Source organism: Oratosquilla oratoria, chromosome 35, assembly GCF_046742065.1.
Source record: "Oratosquilla oratoria isolate Oo_2021 chromosome 35, ASM4674206v1, whole genome shotgun sequence".
Lineage (NCBI taxonomy): Eukaryota > Metazoa > Arthropoda > Malacostraca > Stomatopoda > Squillidae > Oratosquilla > Oratosquilla oratoria.
Genome location: NC_134811.1, coordinates 6753345 through 6776865, shown reverse-complemented (window position 1 = coordinate 6776865; position 23521 = coordinate 6753345). Strand labels below are relative to the sequence as shown.

Genomic DNA, 23521 nt, shown 5'->3' with positions numbered 1-23521 from the left:
ATCAGTTCATTTTCGTACAGACTTCTCCCCCACCCCCCAACAAATACCGATCCCGCTCGAGCGAGTGGTCATAACCTCATAGGTTATGAGGTTATACAACTTCGGCTTCTTTAGTTATACAACTTCGGCTTCTGAAAGACCTTCATATGCGAAGTGAACCCAAACATCTACAAGTCACAATAGCTATTTCCATTCAATTATAACAGTGGCTACAAATATATATATATTTTTTGTGTGACTTGTGTAACTATAGCCTATCGAGTAATATTAAGTTAATTTAAATTTTGTTGACGAATTTGAAACATCGTTCTCCAGTTTCGCAAAACACATTCATATAACTACGTGAATATTTATTTTTTGCCATATACTTGCTACTAAGTTCACTTGTATTACTCAATTTGGTAGATCTCCAGAAGTCCACACCTAAGCGATGCTTCAATGTAGATAAAGAAATATTAATTTTGTAAATTATGATACATCAATATAATAAAAAAAATTATTAGCGGAAATAAATAACAAAGGAATGCTAAAAGCGATACACTATATAGCGACAGCACGGATCTCGTCGAGTTTCAACACGTCATATTTGTTGTTGAAGACAAACTAACGGTAGTCTGTAATAAATTGGTCTAGTCTAATCTAATCTAACCTCAAGGGGTGTGTATTTACCATCCCTAGAGGTCATTAGATTAGACTAGACCAATTTTTTCCCTTTAGTTCGTGGTCCACTACAAACAAAAACAGATATGCTCGCCGAGGTCAGAGTTGTCGCTAGTATATCGCTTTTAGCCTCTTTTTTTTTAAGACCCCTTCGACCTTAGAGCTATTACAATGTCACCTTACCTTATCTTACAGATCTCGGCGAACACGCCTCAGCTACAGGTACTGCCGCTGCTTCCTCCCTGGCCATGTTACTATAGGATAGTGTGGAAAATGTGTCTTCAATTTCTTGTTGGCAGATATCCAGCCGTCTTTTGAATACTTCCACTGCAGGATGTGGTGTTCATCAGGTAGTTGGGGAAACTTATTGAAGAGCTTCGGGAGCCACTCTGGTGAAGAAGTTTGTTCGGAGGAAAATGGTGCTCCTGGCGGGCGATCCTTTCAGCATAACAAAATCTCCCCTTGGCTGAATGTCACCCCATGTTGGGGACGAGACCCTCCAGCATTTTCCACGTGTAAATGATCTGGTACCGTTTTCTGCGCCTTTGAGTGAATAGAGTTTGAGTTGCTTGAGTCTGTCCTAGTAGTTCATGCCTTCTAATTACACAGTCTTGCTGGTAAAGGTATTGCCTTTTCAGTGTTGCTCATGTATCATTACTATTAATATATAATATCATTATTATTACTTTTTATAGATGCTATTACTGTATTTTTCTTGTTTAATACTACAGGTGCCTCCAGTTTTCTATTTTCTTTACATAATGAGTTGTGTCAAAGATTATTTAACATTATTTTGTTGTTCCTTTGCTTAATGCAATGTTCCTTATTGTGATGATTCTCAATTTTTGGTCTCAATATCCTGTGTTCCGAACATTTGAGTAATATTAGCAAAACTATAACAATGTTTATGTGTCATATGTGTACTGACTGGTATTACTCATGATTGTCTCTGGTCCCCCTAACCCCCTACGTATGTTGTCTGTGTTACTTAGTGTAGAATAACAATTTAATGAGGACCACAATGAAAATAAGCGTACATGCTTTTTGTGTTATCTTCGGCAATTTGCAATTATTATTTCGAGCTGTGTTCTTGTCATTATCTGCACTTCATGTATATTGATTCTTTGCCAAATAAAGTCTATGTATCTATCTATTATTTGTAATAACATGTTCGGATCTCTATATGTTATTGTAGTTGGTTCTCTCTTTGTACAAGGAGTCATGTCAAAGATTGTAATGTCAAGTAATTATTATTATTTAACATGTCTGTACTTAGTTATTTTACTTCTTGTTTAAATGTATCTGGATTTTTGTTTTTTAAAGAGGACCACAATGAAAATAAGTGTTATGTGCTTTCCGTGCTATCCTCGCAATTTTTATACAGTATATTCTTATACAATATATGTATACATGATTGCAAAATGAAAAATAAATAAAACAAAATATACATCATATGGGAAATAAAAAAATCATTAGCCATATTTATTATGTAATCTAAAATATTTACATAATTGTGCACTATGAGGGGGGCGAGAACGAGCACAAAAGCTGGTCACTATACATCGAGCTCTTTTTCCCTAATTAATCTATAATTTCTCAAACTTCTTGATATTTATGCGCAGCGAAGAGGACTTATTATAAATGATTTATACTAGTAATGGTAGAAATATAATTTGTACAGACTAACTCATGGTATTTAAAATAATTGCTTCTGGTCTAGAAGATTTTTTTCGTCTGGCAGGACAATACATCTTGGCAGACTAAAGAACGTAAAATTGCATCATTCTTATCAGATCTCAATAGATAAAAAGTTACATGCGTAAGATACTAGTCTTTAGATATTTAAAACTTATTAAATGCAAAATGTAATACATTATATAGTTTATTTTAGTTTACATAATGTAGATTATAATTTCACTAGCCGCTATGATGACGTTGTAAACAAACTACAGGATGCAATGGGAAGAGGTGGTGAAGAATGGCACAGATGTTGGAGAGAGTTTGCACCATTGCACGGTGGAATAATGCTTTTAAATCCAATATTGCTTATAGATTACAAGCACAAGAGATGAATAAGCTGACTCTCCTACTGGTTTTTATATGTGGTGTAGTGTTTGCCCTTATTTTGCCAATGCTGAAGGAAACTCTATTGGCCGTCAAGGGCCGTTCTTCATCCTTGGGGGTCCTTCCAGCTGGAGTCGATATAGATCTTATGGACGATGGCTACGTAGCAATGAACAAGCTAAGTCCATCCGACGGGGAAACGAGTGTAACACGAAAACAGACAACGGAGCTGGAAGATAAAAGTAAGTGCAGTGAGTGTATTAAAAATTTGACTTCATTGCATTGTAATTGTTGTTGGTTCCATACAGTTGCACCATTTCATTTAGACATTTTCACCATGTGGCCCTATAAGCAGAAGGGCTAGGTAGCATATAATTGGTATAATTTTATGGTATTTGTTGAGCTTTTTGAAGTTACTATGTATTTTGTAAAAATGTACTTGTTTTACATTTGCATACTTACTTTCGGTATACTTTCGGTAATTTTGTCTTTTAATGACACGGCTGAAGTCGGCTTCCGCACGTTCCAAGTTGTCCTTGGTTCTGTACTGCTTCTGGCAGGGTGTTGTGGTGGCTGTAGGGGTATCCTGATATCGGTGGATGGTCTGGTAACCCATCCAGCCATTTGTCCAGCTTTCTCTTAAAACACTCCGGGCTAGTATCTTTCTGGTCCCGGAGATCTCTTGGGAGGCAGTTGAACAAACGAGGTCCATTGTGAGTGAAAGAGTTGTGTTTTATTGTCTTCACTCTTTGTATGGAGCCTACAGTACCCTTTATGTAGCATAGTCTTCCCTTTCTCGGATGGACAAGCATGAGAAATCACATAAACTCGTGATTCAAAATATGCGGAAAAACCACCAAGGAAAAAGATAAACCGCATAGACAAGCATATTTGGTCAATTACAGCTAGTACTGCAGCAACTTAAACATACCAATTTTGGCTGGTATGATAGGTTATAGCAAATAATTCCCTACAATATTATCATGTACAACCAGCCTTCTCGTTCCTTTGTACACATGGTGCGCTTTAACACATGAAGAACTTGGTCGGTCCATTGGTTCAAGTGTCTCTTACGAAGGTCCTTTCCAGTCCTGACCTTAAATCCAGGAAACAGTGTTTTAGTACCAGGAATGGGTCAAGGGTTTCAACAAGGTGGGGTGTGGGAAAGGCCATCATATCAAGACAGCAGGGTAGGACTCGTAGTAATAGATTTAGATTAGACAGATTTAGATTTAAGAAAGAAATGGGCAAGATCTGGTGTACCAACATATGATAGTGGTTAATGAATGGAATAGACTTAGTAACCAAGTAGTGAATGCTGAAACAACTGGTTGTTTTTAGAGAAGATTGGATAACTTTATGGATAAGGATAAGAGGTGGTAAGGGACATATGGTGTCTTGTAGTCTTCTCCATTCTTATGTATGTTCTTATATTAAAAGCAAGAGCCATACTAGCATAACTGCATTCAGGTCACCATCAAGCACCAAAACAATACCAACACATATAGGCCTGGCCAAAGAAACAAATACCTTAGTTGTAACTATCACACAGAAGATGCCAGACACCCCATCGCACATAGCCTCACCCTGGCCACATCCAGACAGCAGCCCAATATTTCTTTTATGAATTTTTGGGCTTATTTGGTGGCTGTTACTGATTAACTGGGAGCTATGGGTCTACTGTAAGGTGGACCTGGGGCAACAGATTGTTTGATTGATCTGCAGACGAATGGCTCCCAGGTACCAGTAACTGGCAAGAGCCACCAGATTGGCCCACAAGTTACTCATAATCTATAGTTCAGGTCATATTGCCCAGATTTTCTTTTTGTTGCCTGGGTAGGAAGTAGAGTAGGGCAATATAGGATGATGTGTTCTGGAAACCATTGCCCCTCCTGGTGCTAAACATGGCAAATAAATTATCAACAATTTATTCTATTACCAAGTGTTTAGCAGTGTTAAGCATAGGAGGGGTGGGGGAGCAAATCAAGGTTCCAGATGGGACCATGATACTCCAGGAGTGCTGGATCCATGTGCCGATATATCCAATGAAATGGAGGACAATGTGTTTATAATGAGAAACATTATCTGGTTTATTTCAATAGGTCCAGAAATGTGACATTTTGCAGTCAAGTGTGATTGCATTTAATTTGATAGAAAACGATATTTTGTGCTGTGAAATTTTTGTTTATAAAATTTCATCCTCAATGGACTTGGCTAAGGTGGACCTCTGCTGTGAGCTGGGAGTTCTGCTATGACCCTATGTCAACATTCCATAGCCTGGTATTAGGGGTTTACCCAGTACTATACTATTGCCAGCCATCTGTGTAATTGATGGTTGACTTGTCATTTGTGACACCTAATAGATTTCTGGTAACCTTTGGCACAGCATTAAACAGATGTGCCTCATTCACTGTGAAAGAGCTGTGAACCATAAACAGGTGCTCCCAGAGTTTGAAGGTTATCCAGGTGGAAGCTTCACCTGTGGTGGCCCCAGACTCTTCAGCTGTCTCCCAGGGGAGATAAGGGACCTAATGGGAGTCAGCACAGAGGTTTTCAAGTGCAGACTAGACAATTTCATAGACAGTATCCTAGATGAGCCTCCAATCCCACTTGGCCCAATTTAATGAGGAGCGGCATCAAACTTGATCACAGACCAGTTCGTGAGGCTTGGGCAGAGATGTAGGAGGAATGTGTCTCCAGGCTGGCCATGATTTTAACACCAAAATTTACGACAAGACAACCATACTTTTGAGTCTTAGTCTGGTGGCCACGGTTCTGGTGATGAAACATTGTCCATGAAACCAGTCCATGAAAATGTTGATAAAACACTCAAATTCTATATTTTATTATGAATATTACAAGAGTTTATTCAATGAAAGGAGGCTTCTTCATCCCAGATGAGTTCACCATTTTGAGTTCATCTCACAACTTTTGTTATTTGCTTGTTTGCCATATGTGAGCCTATCCATATCTTGATTTACTGAATTTTCACTTTTCTCTGTTGTATACTAAAGAAATTATTTTTTAAAATGAACTTTTATTTATGGGAAAATACTGTACAAAACATGTAATACAAAGGATGGAGACGGAATGGGGGGTGAACAAGTCACATTTGCCAGTCGGTATCCATTGTCCTAGGTCTCTCTTGCAGGAGACCCACAGCTTCCATATAACTGGCAACAGCAGCCCATAAGTCACTCGAGGAAGAAACATTGTGTTGTTTGGGTATTGTAAGTTAGGTGTTGGGCATCCTGTACAGTGGTTGGAATTGAAGAGGTTTGCTTCTGTAGTCAGGCTTATATAAGCTGGTACTGTCTTTGTGCTGGATGGTGACCTGAATGAAAAGAATGCTAGTATGGTTCTTGCTTCTCATGGGACAGATTTTTCTATGGGGCTGATGTCTGAGGGATTTTGATGAAAAGGAGAATGATGTTTTTTTTTTTTTTTTGTCTAAGTGTGAGTGCATTTTGTGTGGTTATATTGTGTGATAAATTGTATTTTTTCATTATTATGCAGCTGGTGTAGATTTTTGTTGCATTTAGGTAGTTGTGCTTCTAGTGTAGTGAGCAGGGTTAAATGACTGCATAAAACTGTGTACGTATCATTTTCATTTGGTGTTCTGTGGGGAGGAGTTTGGTTAGTGTGCACAGGTGTTCTGTTGAGGTCATTTTGTTGTATCCTGGTTTTGTTATCAATGTTTTGTTTCGTGTGGTTTGTAAAGTGTTTTATGGGCTGCACTTCCAGATGAAGCTAAGATAGTTGATGGGTTTTGGAAATGGGCAACAGAGAAATGCTTCTCTCTGTTACCCATTTTGCAGGACCATTACTGGTACACAGTCTATCCAAAAACACTAATATTTTATGCCATTGCATGTTGATTTTTTCCTTACATAATCTATAGTTCAGTTCATATTACCCAGATATTTTTTTTTTCTTTATGGTAAGGTTAACATTTACTTATATTTCTCAAATTTTGCCTTACAGATGCTGAGACAGAAGCCCTCAATACCTTGAAGGCAGCTGTTGAACTTGTTGACAATGGGAAAGCACATCGGGCAGGACGGTTACTTCACCATGCCTACAACCTTGCTCCTCTTCACCCAGATGTTCTTGTTCACTATGGGGAATACCATGAACACTTCAAGAATGATATTGTTAGAGCTGATCATCTTTACTTAAGGGCGCTTACCATTTCTCCTGCCAACTGGAGAGCTTTAAGGTTTGTAGCATGGTAGTAATTAGTCTGTTGCCTTGGATTTTTCTTGCAAGAGAACCCCTAGGAATCTAGCTGTAGGTACCAGGTTGGTCTGTAATTCACCCAGAGAAAAGATGTCGTAGTATTATCCGAGTTGGGTAAATTTTGGGCAGTGTAAGATGTGATCATTGTCATCTGTGTGATGACTACTTCCTGCATGGACAACATAACTGTAATATTTATACAGAAAAGTAATTTAATACCTGAACCTACACTTCCCACATTCACTGAATACAACACATACATACATACATACATATACCAAAGGCTTCCCCCTTACACGGGGGGGGTAGCCACAATTGGGTAAAACAAGACTCACCACAGAGATAGACTCGTAACATTGATATACATCACACCCTTTGCCATTAAAACAAAGGAAATTTAATAATCATTAACAAACACCACATAGAAATAATCACAATCCAAATGCAGATGTAGAAAATGTACATTGAAACCAAGACAGTATAAAGGTTATACACTGGTTAGATCATGCAGTCATATGATGTAATGCAGATGATGGAATTCTTTGTTGACAGTTATTAGATAGGATCAAATTCCGAGATAGTAGTTCTTCATGATAATGCTCACTTTGTCTTCTTGGTGATTTGTACTGAATGCAGAATTGCATCCTTAGGAGGGAGGTCAAGGAAAATTGGTAAAAAAAGGTGTCTTGGAGATGGCTTTAGGTGCAGTTCACCATTGTTTGTGTTATTTTATCACATAATGCAGTAAAGAGTTAAAACATGGTTTTTAAGGGCTTGATTAAGATATCATTTTCTTTTTGACATTCTTGTAGAAGAATTTAATGTTGTAGGTTGTATTTTACTAAGGTTGAATTGTTATTCCAAAGTCTTTTAACCTTCAGAGAAAAATGTCTGATTTGACAAAACAGTCTCTAGGAATAAAGTATTGTGTAGGAATTGCCATTCAAAGTCACCTTATGATAACAGTAAGGCAAGAATGCTGCCATTTATACTTCCTCATGTATGAGGATTACATTTCTGTCCAAGTGATGTAATTATTTACTTCCAGGAATCGTCGTCGCACTCGCCCATTAGTGGAAGAGTTGGATGCAGATTTGCTGGAGCGTATTGATGATAAGCGGAATGAATTAATGTTAATTCCAAGTTCAAGTGCCGCTTTGAAACGTATAAAAAAGGAAGCTTATTTTCACTATATTTATCATACGGCTGGTATTGAAGGCAACACAATGACCTTAGCTCAGACACGCATGATTTTGGAAACAAGACTAAGTGTTGGAGGTCAGCACACTGTGGAACTTGTATTTGGTTAATCAAGTATACATTTGAATCATATAAAATATTCTTTTATGCACTCATAATTCAACAGGGATAATTGGTGTGGATAAAAGAAAAGGTACTTTATCTAAATAGTCGTAATTCTGCTTTCAGGAAAAAGTGTTATGGAACATAATGAAATTCTGGGCTTAGATTTAGCTCTGAAATTTATAAATACAACCCTTGTTCATCGTGTTGGAAAAATATCCCTGCAAGATATTTTGGAAATCCATCGAAGGGTTCTGGGTCACATTGACCCAATAGGTGCTGGATATTTACGCACAACACAGGTAATTTTTAGTTCTTATGTAGAATAATAGTAGACAGACTTATAGTCTTATTTAATCCTATACACCCATTCCATCCCAGAGTATGAAGTTTTTCTCTATTTTTCTTGCAGGTTTATGTCAGCAATCATGTACCTCCTTCACCAACAAGGTTACAAATTCTGATGGAAGATTTTGTTGCCTGGTTAAATTCTGAAGATGCTCAAAAGTTACATCCCATCAAATATGCATCCTTAGCACATTACAAGCTTGTTTTTATTCACCCATTTGTTGATGGCAATGGCAGAACTGCAAGACTTCTTATGAACTTTCTGTTAATGCAGGTAAAACCTTGAACTTTTTTCCTCATTCTTATTGTGTTTTCATTCTGTAGTTCACGTGAAAGTATCTTAGAGTAAATATTCTCTAAATTTGGGGTGGCTGGGCATAAGACTCAATAAAAGTGTGATGATTGGGACTAAATTTTAGTATGGGAGACATTTTGATTAGAGTTTTAATATAAGCTTTTGCAGGTATCATGTTCCAAGTTTGACATATTACTGTACTTTTCAGGCAGGATATCCCCCAGTAATTATTCGTAAACAGGATCGGATGCAGTACTATGAACACCTGCAGACAGCTAACCTTGGGGACACAAGACCCTTTGTACGTTTCATCGCCGATTGTACAGAAAAAACTCTTGATGTTTATCTTTGGGCTACAAAAGACCTTGTCCCTGAAATTGAAGAACATACACATGATGATGGGAAGACCAGTCATTCAGCAGGAAAAGAAATGAGAAGCGAGAGAAAGCATGAGACACCTCACATCATTAGGAGCGAGTCCATAGATATTAGTGGTGAAAGTAGTGATACTCTTTATAGTGATGGAAATGTAGTTATTCCAGTAAATGAGGAGGAGAAAGAAGATGATGAAGATGCCTTTGATTCATGGACGTCTGGTGATTACACTAGCAGTGGAAATTGGTTAGATGAAGAACCCACATTACCAAGTAGGTCATTTATGGAAGATTACCATAACATGGAGGATGTTGCTGAAACTATTGTTAGGATAAAAAGTAAAAGGAAGTTTGAACTTCCTGAAGATGAAACTTTTGAAAAAGGACAGTAACAATATAATGCTGATATGTTAATCTGTGATAGCATAATTTTTAACGTTTCATGTAGATGTTGGTACACATCCAATTATTTTGTTAATTATGTGATGATATACAAAAGTGTATTGAAATATTTTGAAATAAGAAAAGAAAATTATGTCTACTAATATGGGATATTTATTCAAAGTTGTCCTCTGCAGTATTCAGCAAAAAAAAAAAATCTCTTCAAAATTGGTATAAATACATTGACACATCAGCTCTTATGTGTTATGCTGATATTTGTTTGGTAATATTTAAAACATAACCAATAAATTGTACAGTTCTGTTCAGACATTCCTTATACACTGCCTCGGGATCCATAGCCTGCTGTTCTCTTCCTAGATAACGGATATGTGTGTACTTATTTGTGTGTATGTGCTTGTTGAAGATTCATAGGTGAAATGTGTCATTCAGGAAGGGTGCAGTGGGCTGTGTGCCCTCCATAGTGTATAAGGAGCTGTATTTGTCTTGATGGGTAGTTTGTTATGCACAGTACCTCTCATTTTAGTTATTTATTACTGTTTTTGCAACCAAAGAATCTCAAGGTATGCGTGAAAGTAAATATTCTGTATGTTATCCAACCATCCAAGGAAATCAAAGATTTGGTTAAGCTCAAGGTTGGTTGTTATTTGAGATATGAAATTAGAAAAAAAAAACCTGTATGAACTTCCATAGTTTTAAATAATTTTCTCCATAATGTAATGATTGCACAGTATGTTCTCATTTTATGCATGTTTGACATACATTTTTGGAATAAGGTCTCCTAATGGTTTAAACTAAACGCACACACACACACACAATACACACACACACACACAATACTCACACACACAATACACACACACACAATACACACACACGCACACACACACACACACACACACACACACACACAATACACACACACACACACACACAATTTTATGTGATTAATGCCTTCCTGGAGACTTTGTACAGAGTACAATGTTGATTCTACTTAATATGAAGTTAGTTTTCCCATAACTACTTGTGGAGGGGTGGGTGTTATGCTCTTAAGAATTTTTTAGGGCATTACTAGCATCTATTAAGATTTAAGGATACTTGGAAACCATGCTAAAATAAGGGGAAAACTAAGGTGATGTGATGGGAGAGAGAGTGCAAGACTAGAGATACTATCTTTTAAGGAAAGCAGTAAGAATAAACAAAATGGATAAATTATGGTGGATCAGGAAAGAATTTGATGTGAATTGTATTAGGTTTGATTAATCATGTAAAGTAAAGGTAACTGGTTGTGGTGGGGTGAACCAGCTTCTATTCTCAGGCTCTATCATAGAGAATAATGTCATACTGCATTGCCTTTGCCGCAAGTGTAGCAGGATACAAGTATGACCCTTCATACATGAAGTGGTAAGATTGGAAGGGCATTGAATGAGTTTTGGATATATAGTGACACCAAGCCCCCTCCTCCACTCGAGATAAATTATGAAGCAGACACTAAAGCCTTATAAGGGGGTGACTCAGTCAAAGCATATCTTTAGCCCTGACTATGTTGGAGATAATTATGGAAATGAGATACTTTGTCACATCCAGCTTAATTGCTTTTTCTGACAGAGGAACACTAGTAGTAGTCTTGTAACCCACTACAGGGTGCTTAGAAAGAAAAATCTTGATTTTGGAGAAAAAAAAAAGTGGAATTCATAGCATTGATAAAGTCAAGTAGGTAAAGTAGAAGTTATGAAATCAGCATTATTCTTTTGGTGGAGATGATTTTGAATCATGAAAGACTGATATCTGACCCAGAAATATTGAGTACATTAAACTATGCCAGTCAGTGCCCTATCCAGAGAATAGGTTAAAACTACAAGGCTAAATTTGAAATAATGTGTGCTGCTGTTTTGGGTTTACTATAGCTTGCAGTGTCCATGGGTACAAAATGACAGATGTAAACAAACTGATTGTTATTGTTTTCATTAGACAGTGTTTTTCTGTAAACATACTGATCATTGTTTTCATAAGTGTTTTTCTGCCTGTCAAGTGTGCCATGTCTACTTTTATTACATATCCAAATGTACATGGCCAAAAAGCATCTATTGAAGAATCAAGGGAGAGGTAATGGCTACATTGCAACCAGATATCTGTTCCACATCAACTAAAATGGATGTATGAAGATGGTATAACCATGGTACTTTCACCACTAGTCTGAATTAAGATTTAGATTTGGGTGAAAGCACCCGTCATATTATTTGTGATTGTTGAAATAATCATGTAGAATACTCATTCAAGAGTTTCCTTGTGCATGTCTAGACTTCATACTCTTCCATGAGTGTGATTAGTGTGATGTTTTTTGCATTATATTTCTACTATATACTGTAATGGTTGTTGCCTTGAGTTTCGCTGACAGGTAGCTGTCCCACAGTGACTGGCAATGGTCCTTAGGCTCTCCCATGAATCTCTGGGGAACAGATTTCAGTCAGTTGTCTGTGTTATATTAGTGTGAGACTTTCTGTATCATCAGCTTATTATAGTAGGAGGAGAAGAGTAGTTTCATGTTGTCAGCTTTCCTTAAGTGAAAAAGTAAACAAAATATAGTTGAAGTTGATATAGGGAATCATTAACCTGGCCTGGAAAGTAAGTGTCAGGTCTATAGGACCAGAACTTTAGGTGAAAGGAGGAGGAGGAGGATGATGGGTTTTCTAGAGGGGCAAAAGGGAGACCATTCTTTGATGTGGATGCTTTGTCAAATTCATGACCAAGCACTTGTAAGTTCAATTCATGTATAAATACTGGGAGCAGTTCAGATATGATGGTCCTGGAAGATGACTATAGAAGAACATCCTTTTGATGCTTTTGTATCTCATGTCAACACCCTCACTTCTATCTGAAGATGGCTCATTCTCTGTACCAGGCACAGGATAATTCTTTTAGCTTTAACTCCTCCTCCTCCTCCTTTTCTCCCCAAAGAGAGCTGACAACTGGTACCTGTTTCCCTTCTCTTCAACTACTAGCCAGTGACAAATATTCCCACAATGATACATTGTAGACAACAGTCAAATGTTTCTTCATAGAGAGATCTGTAGGAGGACCTGAGAACCATTGCTGACCACTATGGTGATACAGAATATCAGTAAAACTTGAGGTTGCAGTGATTATTATTGTTGTATTAGGTGCGGATATGGGATTAGCAAAGGGTGGGTATAGGATTTGATTCAGCCCTCCCCTTTATGAAGGGAGAAGGACAGTTTTGGTACATGGGTATTTAGGGGCCAGTGAAGGTTAGGCCAAGAGTTTAGATGGGGAAAAGATATGTAAATTTCACATATGAACAGTAGTTAGAATATATCTTGCACATAAAATGAGAATCTATTGTACTATCCACTTATTCGATATTTGATAGCATAGGTACTTAACATCATTCTCGTGGAAGTCATCATTTTTTTAAGCCTATGGTAGTACAACTTACAGGCCTGTAATATTTCAGACTTTAGTGTACACATATCATCCACTTTTATCACATTATTTAAAAGATTAACACTTTTGCTGAATTTGTAAATAAGAGCTGTATTATGATATAAGAAAGGACATATTACCATATATACAAGCATATAATTTGACTTGGCATTTAATTTGACCCTTACAGTTAGAGCAAAATATATAAAAGAGATATCCCTGCTGTCTAAGTTGACCTTTATTTTGGTAGACATCAAGGTCAACAATAAAAACTTGTAAATACAGAGTGCAAATAGTCGTCTAAGTCATCATCTTTAGATGTTACAAGTCGGCAACCATGATGATATAAAGAAAAGTAGATAAGTTGCACACACACCTTATCAATCACAATACACACATCCATAATTTTATAGGTAAAAATTTTGTAAAAATAAAAGTCAACCTTCCAAGTGTTCTGTCATACCTTCAAAATAACCAATAGTTAATTCTAAGTCAGAAACAGTCATTTGAACCAATATTGATTAAATATAGTGACTCTAAATTGGGGTGTCAACAATTTATTTGAGTTGTTGGCATTTAAGATGATCAAACTATAACCCAAGAGTTCAACACCAGCAGTGGACCATCTCTTGCAGCACAATATCCTTCATAGTAAACAGAAGCTGCATCACTTTTTGTTGGAGGCCCAAGCAACTTGAATGTATAAGACACAATCCATTCCCTCTCACCCTTTGATGGTGCTCCAAAATGTACTTCATGCAACATTCAGCAACAGGGTGGGAGTAGTCGATACTGTACGATTATATTATGAGAGTTTGAATGTGTTTGAGATGAGGTGTCTGAGAAGTATGATGGGGGCTACTAGGCTAGATAGAGTGAGAAATGAGGAGGAGAACGGGTGGAAAGGGAGTTGGGAGATAGGGTTGATGAAAGAGTATTAGGATGGTTTGGACACATGGAAAGAATGAGTGAAGAAAGACTAGTAAAAGAGGTGTGGAGGGAGTGAACATGAGGGGGCATCCTAGGATGAGGTGGATGGATGGGGTGAAGGGGGCTTTGAGGAAGAGGGGAATGTCTGTTGAGGAAGGACGGGAGAGGACAGAAGACAGGTGAATGGAGAATGGTTGTATATGGATGATGTGATGCATGAGGTGGTATGGGGGGTGAGGTAGTGTATGTGAGCAAAATTTGACACAGCCCGAAGGGATTTCTCTCCGTCTTCTCCTTTTATGCAATGGAGGGTCGCCGATTTAATGAAGCGGCCTTGCTGTGGATGTGCTGTGTCTTGCGACACTGCTTCTGACCCAGGGCAGTGGACAAGGTGCAGGGATGACCCGTCATCCAGGAGGTGCTAAGATGTGAGGGAGGGTGGAGGGGTGTGGAGTGTATTCAGGGATGAAATGGGTGGGAATGATTTTATGCCTTTTCCTTTTTTGGCTACCTTCCTTGTAAAGGGGAAAAAGCCTTGGTATATGTATGTAGAATATTTATGAACACATCTGTCCTCATATGCACATTGGTGTGATGATATGGTTTAATGTCACAACCCACATCCTCCGCCATTGGGAAGCTATGACGATGGCCCTCACAGAGGACTTTGTACCATGGAATTTAATGAAACATGCCTTTGGCACAACTTCGCCGGTGGCAGGGTTCGAAACGCCATCTCGACCGTCACCGCAAGTAACCACGCTCCAACCCGCTCGGCAAGCGCATTTTATGTACTAGAGTGTATATTTAGTAGGGTAAATGTATAGACACGCACAAACGCGCGCATACATAATATACACACACACACGGTGATAGAGTTTGCTTGCAAACTATGTGATCTTGACGTTTAGTTCCCTCCCAGGGCTGAAAAACTTCATAGTACTGTCAACCTGTACCCTGCGTTGTTAGGCAAGGAACTGGGAGTGTGTATAAGGTTATAGTAGATCGGGCTGTGTATACAGCTACGAGATCTCGTCCGAGGGGGGGGGGTCAATAGTTGTCGATCACGAGTACAACACGTGATCCAAGAACAAGGTGAGTCATAGTCGCTCTCGCTCTCTCTCTCTCTCTCTCTCTCTCTCTCTCTCTCTCTCTCTCTCTCTCTCTCTCTCTCTCTCTCTCTCTCTCTCTCTCTCACACACACTCACACACACACACACACACACAAGCACATACACTGTACGCATACACACACACATGCGCGCTTACACATATCACTGCACACATACACGCACATGACTACACACACACACACACACATTATACTCGTGTGTATATTATGTATATATATATGTATATACATATATATGTATATATATATTTTCAACCACAAATCACTTTTAATTCCATGCCATCGCAGTCGAGACTGAAGAATCGCTCGATGGAGGCATCCGTTGGAAATTGAAACGTGGACAAGCCGAGGATTCGAACCCAGCTAACCCGTAACAAAGTTACAGTGACTTAAACCAATACGCTATCAAGAGAGATATTGGTTTAAGTCACTGTAACTTTGTTACGGGTTAGCTGGGTTCGAATCCTCGGCTCGTCCACGTTTCAATTTCCAACGGATGCCTCCATCGAGCGATTCTTCAGTCTCGACTGCGATAGCAAGGAATTAAAAGTGATTTGTGGTTGGAAAAAGATATTGATCACTGGGAACCATTCAGTGTATGTGTATGTATATATATATATATATATATATATATATATATATATACATGCATATATCATATATATATATATTATATTATATATATATATATATATACATATACTGCACACCCACTACACACACACCACATTTGAAGTTAAGCATGATGAATAGGGGAATAGGAGACGGGGCCCAACGAGCGTTACTTCTTTTCTGTATACTACAATTAGGTTAACACATATACGCACACTGCACGCACACATACACACTGCACGCAGGCAGGCACGCATACACACAGTGTATGTACACTGTACACGCGCGCGCATATACAGTATATGTATATATATATATATATATATATATATATATATATATATATATATATATATATATATATATATATATCAAAGAAAGAATGGAGCTGCAAAAACAAAAAAAAAAAAAAAAAGAACGTAGTAAGACCTCCAGGCCGGCCCCTACAATTAGTGGTGACGATATTCCGTACGGGTTCTTAAGGTGGCTTGTAAGGACTCCCGCTAAGGGGCTTCGATGCACAAAGGAAGAACGCCGAAGCCTTACCGAAGAATTAGATAAACGGATGAATGGTTGAAGCAAGAACAATAAGAAAAAGGAAGACGAGTCACCGTGTTTCCTTAGGAACGGTCATAGAGATGTGAATGTGGGATTGATTGAAGGTGAGAACTTGACGCGAGCAAGGGCGTAACTGCGACCAAAGCATTCACCTTTGCTCTATTATGCCCTTGGACTGTAGGAACAGATAACAGTTACCGTTGGTAATCGGAGAGGAGTACGGGGTTCGAACTCACAACTAAGTGAATGCTAGATCAGCACGTTTCCGCTTACGCCCTACGCAGAGTAGTCAACAAAATCCTCGTACCCTGACGCTGCTCTCTACCGCGTGTTATGGTCAACGTGTCGGTCTGGCAAGGAAGAAAAGTCATAAGAAACAATGAAATTAAAGAGTAAAGAATAATCATAAAAAACAATGAAGGCAAAGAAAAAACAAGGAACTATGAAAGTAAAGAGTAAAAGAGAAAATATTAGTGACGGAGGCGATGACGTCAATATCGACAAAGACAGCCGCGGAATAGAAAACGACGACAATGCCGAAGCATCAACAACAAATAAAACCACAAAAAAAAATGTCTGGGAGTAATAATTTGGGAGACGAAAACATCATTAAGGCAAAATATTTTTTTCAGAAATTATCTGTCGCCAGATAATCATACAAATAGAATAAGAGTAGAGGCATATGTAATGCTACTGAGTACAAAATTGGCACTTTATCATATAAATGATTTGATGAAAAAAAAAATAATAATAAAGTTTGATTCACTCCAGATTGAAATATGCAGTAGTGGTGTAGTCACCCCGCAGGTAAGAGAGAGAGAATACTGAGGATGGACACATAATTGTACCAAACCTGGCAGATAAGACATACAGGGACATCTTTGAAAAATGTGACTACCGTAACTGGAGGAGCGAAGAAAGTCAGGTGATATGATGATGACATTTAGAACAGAGAAAGGAACAGAAAAATAGGCAGAGATTATATCTTGGTATGGGATGAAAGAGCAACAGAAAATAATAGAAAAAATTAAGAATATATTTCCAGAAAAGTGTTAGGAAACAACATATGGATGTATCAATCTGAGAAGCACGTTATAGGGAGAAATAATGCAGGTCAGTAATATAGAGGAATTTAAGGCAAAGTTATATAAGTGGAGACGTAGAGACGGAAATCTATGGTGCATAGTTTCAGCCTTGTATATTACATTAAGTTAATACAATTAAGTAAACGCATGCGCACGGACACGCGCACACACACACACACACACACACACACACGCACGCACGCACGCAGACACAGACACACACACACACACACACACACAAAAACAAAACTTATATTTTCCGTCTGAAAATGTATATGAAATACGGGATACTTTTACATTTAGAACTGTTTGAACAATTTGTGAGTAAAATTTAAAGTTGAAATTGAATTGCACGTGACCTATCTTAAATGCACGTGTTAAAGAAACTGTGAAGACTTCGAAGGCTGTCTTGTGTGTATGGAGTAAGTGGGTATTGTATTACAGTGTTGACGTGACCGTTGGCGTTGGCGTGACCGTTAAATCACTAATTTTCAAACTGTTATCCAATTCAATATGACACAAGAAATCTCTAAGAGGTTATCACACTGGGCTAATTTTCCTCACAGATCCTACCTCCAACCTCCATTTGAATATCTAGAATATGACTTTGCTTACAGAAATCTAGACTTCATTGAGATTTCATTAACATGTCTAATATTCATATAGGTTTATAATCTCTTTGTTCATCATTCAGCTTTGCTATATATGACGGGAAGATAATTTGATATTGGATTTGGAAAATAGAATATTGTAACCGAAGTATCTATATCTATCGATTTATATCTATATATCTATTTACCTATATGTATATGTTATGTATATCTTTATGTACATCAGTGCATCTATATATAGGTATGGATATATATATATATATATATATATATATATATATATATATATGTGTGTGTGTGTGTGTGTGTGTGTGTGTGTGTGTGTGTGTGTGTGCGCGCGCGCGTGTGTATTTATTCACCTAGTTATGATATACGGGAAGGGAGATATGCTCGCGCCCGTCTTTGTATCTCTCAGCATCGAGTTTTTTCTTAAAATCTTGAAAAGTGTTTGCACACTCTGTTTCTTTATCTAAATTGTTCCAGGTATCCAGCATTCTGTGTGTGTATCTACATCTACATCTGTATCTATCTATTCATCTATACACACACACACACACACACACACACACACACACACACATATATATATATATATATATATATATATATGTATATACACACACACACACACACACTGTGTTAAACACGACAGCATTTTAGCACTGATTAATCTTCGTACTGAGATTTTCAGTTTTTCTCACAGTAGATCTCATTTCAAGGGGGTGGGCAAATACAAGCCTTCCATAGTCTTCCATATTTAATTTGACGTTTCGACTTCAGGTAGTCATCTTCAGAATAGTTTACAAGAATTAAGTCACAGTTTTACAAAGTTACATGATACACAATTTACAATATTGTACAGACAACATGGATTAAATATATGCCTCTTGGGAACGCTGGAAGGATCTTGACCCTCTGCGTAGGTGGACACTTCGCCGTATATATGTATATATATCTCTTCCATGGAAGAGATGGCAGTAAGGGGAAGATGGGCAGAATATTTTAGGGAGCTGCTACATGTGAAGGAGGATAGGGACGGAAAGATCGCTGCAGTGGGAAATGCGAAGATAATGAGAGTGATGAGTGAGAAGAATGGAGGTGAAATAAGGAAGGATGAGGTGAAGGCAGTTGTAAAGATGATGAAAGCATGGATGCCATGCAGAATGTCTGAAAAAGGGAGGTTCAGTGATGGTGGACTGGTTGGTGAGGTTATTTAATGTTTGCTGGAGAGAGGGTAGAGTACCGGAGGACTGGAGAAGTGCCTGTATAGTTCCTCTTTACAAGGGAAAAGGGGACAAGTGTGAATGTAGTAGTTTCAGAGGGATTAGCCTGTTAAGTGTAGTAGGGAAGGCTTATGGGAGGATCTTAATTGAGAGGATTAGGAGAGGAACAGAAGGAGTAATTGGTGAGGAACAGTGTGGATTTAGGACAGGTAGAGGTTGTGTAGATCAGATCTTTGTGGTAAGACAGATATGTGAGAGAGCTATAGGAAAGGGGAAGGTGTTTTTTGGGCTTTTATGGATCTGGAAAAGGCTTATGATAGGGTAGACAGAAAGGCACTGTGGGAGGTTATGCAGATTTATGGGATAGGAGGAAAGCTTTTGGGAGCTGTCAAGAGTTTTTATGAGAGTAGTAGAGCATGTGTCAGGATTAGAAATGGAGAGAGTGAGTGGTTTGAAGTAAAGGTGGGACTTCGTCAAGGATGCGTTATGTCGCCCTGGCTGTTCAACTTATACATGGATGGGGTGGTGCGAGAGGTGAATGCTAGGGTAGTGGGTCAGGGATTGGAGATGGTTAAAGAAAATGGAGAAAAGTGGGAGGTGAGCCAGCTGTTGTTTGCGGACGACACTGCGCTTGTGGCAGGGTCGGAGGAGGGATTGAGGAAGCTGGTGGCAGAGTTTGGGAGAGTATGTGATAGAAGAAAACTAAAGCTAAATGTGGGTAAAAGTAAGGTGATGAGATGTACAAGGGGTGAAAGTGGCAGTAGACTGGAAGTGAACATTAAGGGAGAGCGACTGGAGGAAGTGGATAGTTTTAGATACTTGGGTGCAAGTGTAGCAGGAAAAGGTGGAGTGAAGGTGGAGGTAGAATGTAGATTGAGAGAAGCGAGTAAATGCCTTGGTGGTTTAAAGAGTGTAATGAGGAATAGACATTTGGGAATGGATGCGAAGAGGAGACTGTATGAAGGAGTAATTGTGCCAACAGCACTGTATGGGGCAGAAACGTGGAACATAAGAGAAGAAGAGAGAAGGAGTTTGAATGTGTTTGAGATGAGGTGTCTGAGAAGTATGGTGGGGGTTACTAGGCTAGATAGAGTGAGAAATGAGGAGGTGAGGAGGAGAACAGGGGTGAAAAAGGATTTGGGAGATAGGGTTGATGAAAGAATATTAGGATGGTTTGGACACATGGAAAGAATGAGTGAAGAAAGACTAGTAAAAGAGGTATGGAAGGCAGATGTGGAGGGAATGAACATGAGGGGACGTCCTAGGATGAGGTGGATGGATGGGGTGAAGGGGGCTTTGGGGAAGAGGGGAATGTCTGTTGAGGAAGGAAGGGAGAGGACGGAAGACAGAGGTGAGTGGAGAATGGTTGTATATGGATGATGTTGTGACTGCATGAGGAGGAATGGGTGGGGATGGGGGGTGGGGTAGTGTGTGTGAGTAAATTTTGACGCAGCCCGAAGGGATTTCTCCCCGTCCTCGCCTTATATGCAAAGGGGGACGGAGAGGGGAGGTCGCCGATTAAATGAAGCGGCCTTGCTGTGGATGTACTGTGTCTTGCGACACTGCTTCTGACCCAGGGCGGTGGGCAGGGTGCAGGGATGACCCGTCATCCAGGAGGTGCTCAGATGAGAGGGAGGGTGGGAGGGGTGTGGAGTGTATTTAGGGATGAAATGGGTGGGAGTGTTTTTTATGCCTTTCCCTTTTTGGCTACCTCCCTTGGAAGGGGGAAAAAACCTTGGTATATGTATGTATGTATGTATGTATATATATATGTATATATATATACAGATATATGTATATACCAGCGAAAAAAATACACGGGAGCGACGAGCGATTTCGCTCGGGAAAGTTCCACTGTCGCTTTCGCAAATCCAATAGCGGGAGCGATCCCCCCCCCTCCAAAAAAAAAAAGAAATAAATAAAAATCGCTCCCGCGGCAAAATTCAACGTTTTTCATGCATTATCCATCATTTGGAAATCCCTGAATCCCATCACCATTGATGAAAGGATCAGAGCAAACACAACTTACCCGTGATCAATCATTGCATTATCAATAGATATCATAAACGCAACGCATCAATCAACTTTATTTTTTTGATGTACGTACGTATGTGTACGCGGTATAGCTGCTAGAGTTCAATGGGTTACCAAGCCTAGCTTCGTATCAGCTGCATGCACGCGTATACTAGTACATGTTGACTAGACTCTACACGACTATCGTGCTACATAATGTCGCTAGTTGCGAATTGCATGATACCTTTATGCAGGGAAGTTCATTGGTTGCATGCAGCTAGCTGCCCAATCAACGCGCTGACTGCATGTACAATGCACCATACCCAGTACCACATCACCGCATGCATACGGCGAAGGGGGTCGTGGGCTTTGTAGATTATTTTAGTGTTTTCGTTTAGTGTTTGTCTGGTGATGGTGGTTTTGTGTTCTTTTGTCATATGTGTTTTGATGTCGCTACTTCCACGTACGCAGCGCTACGGATCACGGCTACATGAAATGACCTCTCCCAGTGTTCGGCCAATGTACGGCCTGTATTTAAATCCTTTAATCACCAACTATTGTTACTCCCTCCCTGAGGATGACCGGTAAGGTCGAAATACGTATAGGAGAAATAAAAAAGAGAAAACCGCACCCAATGTCTTTTGGACACCTTCTCATCTATTTGGAACCACCACAGAAACTTGTTGCACGAGAGAAATTAAAGCTCCAATATAAACTCAACAACGCCATTGTCGCTGTAGATTTCTTAAAATCATGTATACAACATGGCCTCCTACCAATATATATATATACATATATATATATACATATATATATATATATATATATATACGTATATATACATATATATATATATATATATATATATACACGTATATATACATATATATATATATATATATATATATATATACGTATATATATTATATATATATATATATATATATATATATATATATATATATATATGTGTGTGTGTGTGTGTGTGTGTGTGTGTGTGTGTGTTGTGTATATATGTGTGTGCATATGTTTGCGTTTGTGTGTACGCTTTTGTGTATCCAGGCTGAATTAAACACATTATTTTCACAGTTATAGACTTTCCAGTATTTTTAGTTTCTCACGATGAGTCTCACTGAGAACTCAGCAAAAGTGGTTATTTTGACGGTGAGTGGACCCCGGCAGCATTGTGGAAGACAAACAGTTCGAAGGCGTTTAGCATTTTGAAATAAAAAAGTAAATACAGTGATACTTACTATGAGAGTTTGTGTAGCTGGATGAGGTCGATCACAGACCAGGAAGAGAAGAGAATCAAGCTGGGGTGGCACGTGTACCCATACTTAAGACGGTTATCCGACAACTGTATGGGTTCTTAGGAACGGACAAGGGAGGAAAGTATATATAACAGTTCTGGGCACTTGGGCTCCTTGCAGTCAGTTTACCGTACCTAGGAGACAGACACAGTTCATCAAGCCTGAAGTAGTTCTTCGGAAAATTCTTCGGCGAAAAATCTCCCCAAGGTATGTCTACATTCATACCGTCAAACTCCAAGTAATCAATAATAATTTAATATGTTCTAGATCTGTAGGGCATGATATATCTTTTTATTGCAGATGTCTTACTGGAGTGATCCCGCCAACATGGCTGACACCAGTCTACCATCGACTAATCCCTATGGAAATTACACCGTGGTGGACACGGTGCCCAAGGAGATCCTCCACATGGTGGACTCCCACTGGTACCAGTTCCCCCCGATGAACCCCCTTTGGTACGGTCTGCTCGGCTTCGCCATCTTCGTTCTTGGAGCCATGTCCGTCATCGGCAACGGCGTCGTGATTTGGGTCTTCATGAACACCAAGAGCCTCCGCAGCCCCGCCAACACTCTGGTTGTCAACCTGGCTCTGTCCGACTTCCTGATGATGCTGACCATGTTCCCTCCCATGGTCATCAACTGCTTCCAGGGCACCTGGGTCCTGGGTGCCTTCTTCTGTGAGATTTACGCCTTCGCAGGCTCCCTCTTCGGATGCATCTCCATCTGGACCATGCTGTGGATCACGCTCGACAGGTACAACGTCATCGTCAAGGGCGTGTCCGCCGAGCCCCTCAACAGGAAGGGCGCCATGCTCCGCATCCTCTTCACATGGACCATGGCCCTCGTGTGGTGCCTGTTCCCCTTCTTCGGATGGAACCGCTACGTGCCCGAGGGTAACATGACCGCCTGCGGCACTGACTACC

At 39.2% G+C, this 23521-nt stretch overlaps 2 protein-coding genes across 2 annotated transcripts in view; both read left to right on the top strand.

Annotated features, from left to right (window-relative positions):
- Nucleotides 1–2475: 2475 nt before the first annotated feature.
- On the top strand, nt 2476–13289 carry Fic (FIC domain protein adenylyltransferase). Its single transcript, XM_076173873.1, has 6 exons — nt 2476–2966; nt 6709–6943; nt 8012–8241; nt 8392–8567; nt 8678–8887; nt 9117–13289. The coding sequence occupies exons 1-6, from the start codon at nt 2639–2641 to the stop codon at nt 9672–9674; spliced, it is 1737 nt and encodes a 578-aa protein (XP_076029988.1). The 5' UTR covers nt 2476–2638; the 3' UTR covers nt 9675–13289.
- A 9610-nt stretch (nt 13290–22899) lies between these two features.
- Nucleotides 22900–23521, top strand: part of LOC143018785 (rhodopsin-like) — a 1137-nt gene continuing 515 nt past the window's right edge. The window contains exon 1 of the mRNA XM_076174364.1: nt 22900–23521. This exon is cut by the window's right edge and continues 515 nt beyond it. Within this exon, the coding sequence (XP_076030479.1) occupies nt 22900–23521 (622 nt within the window).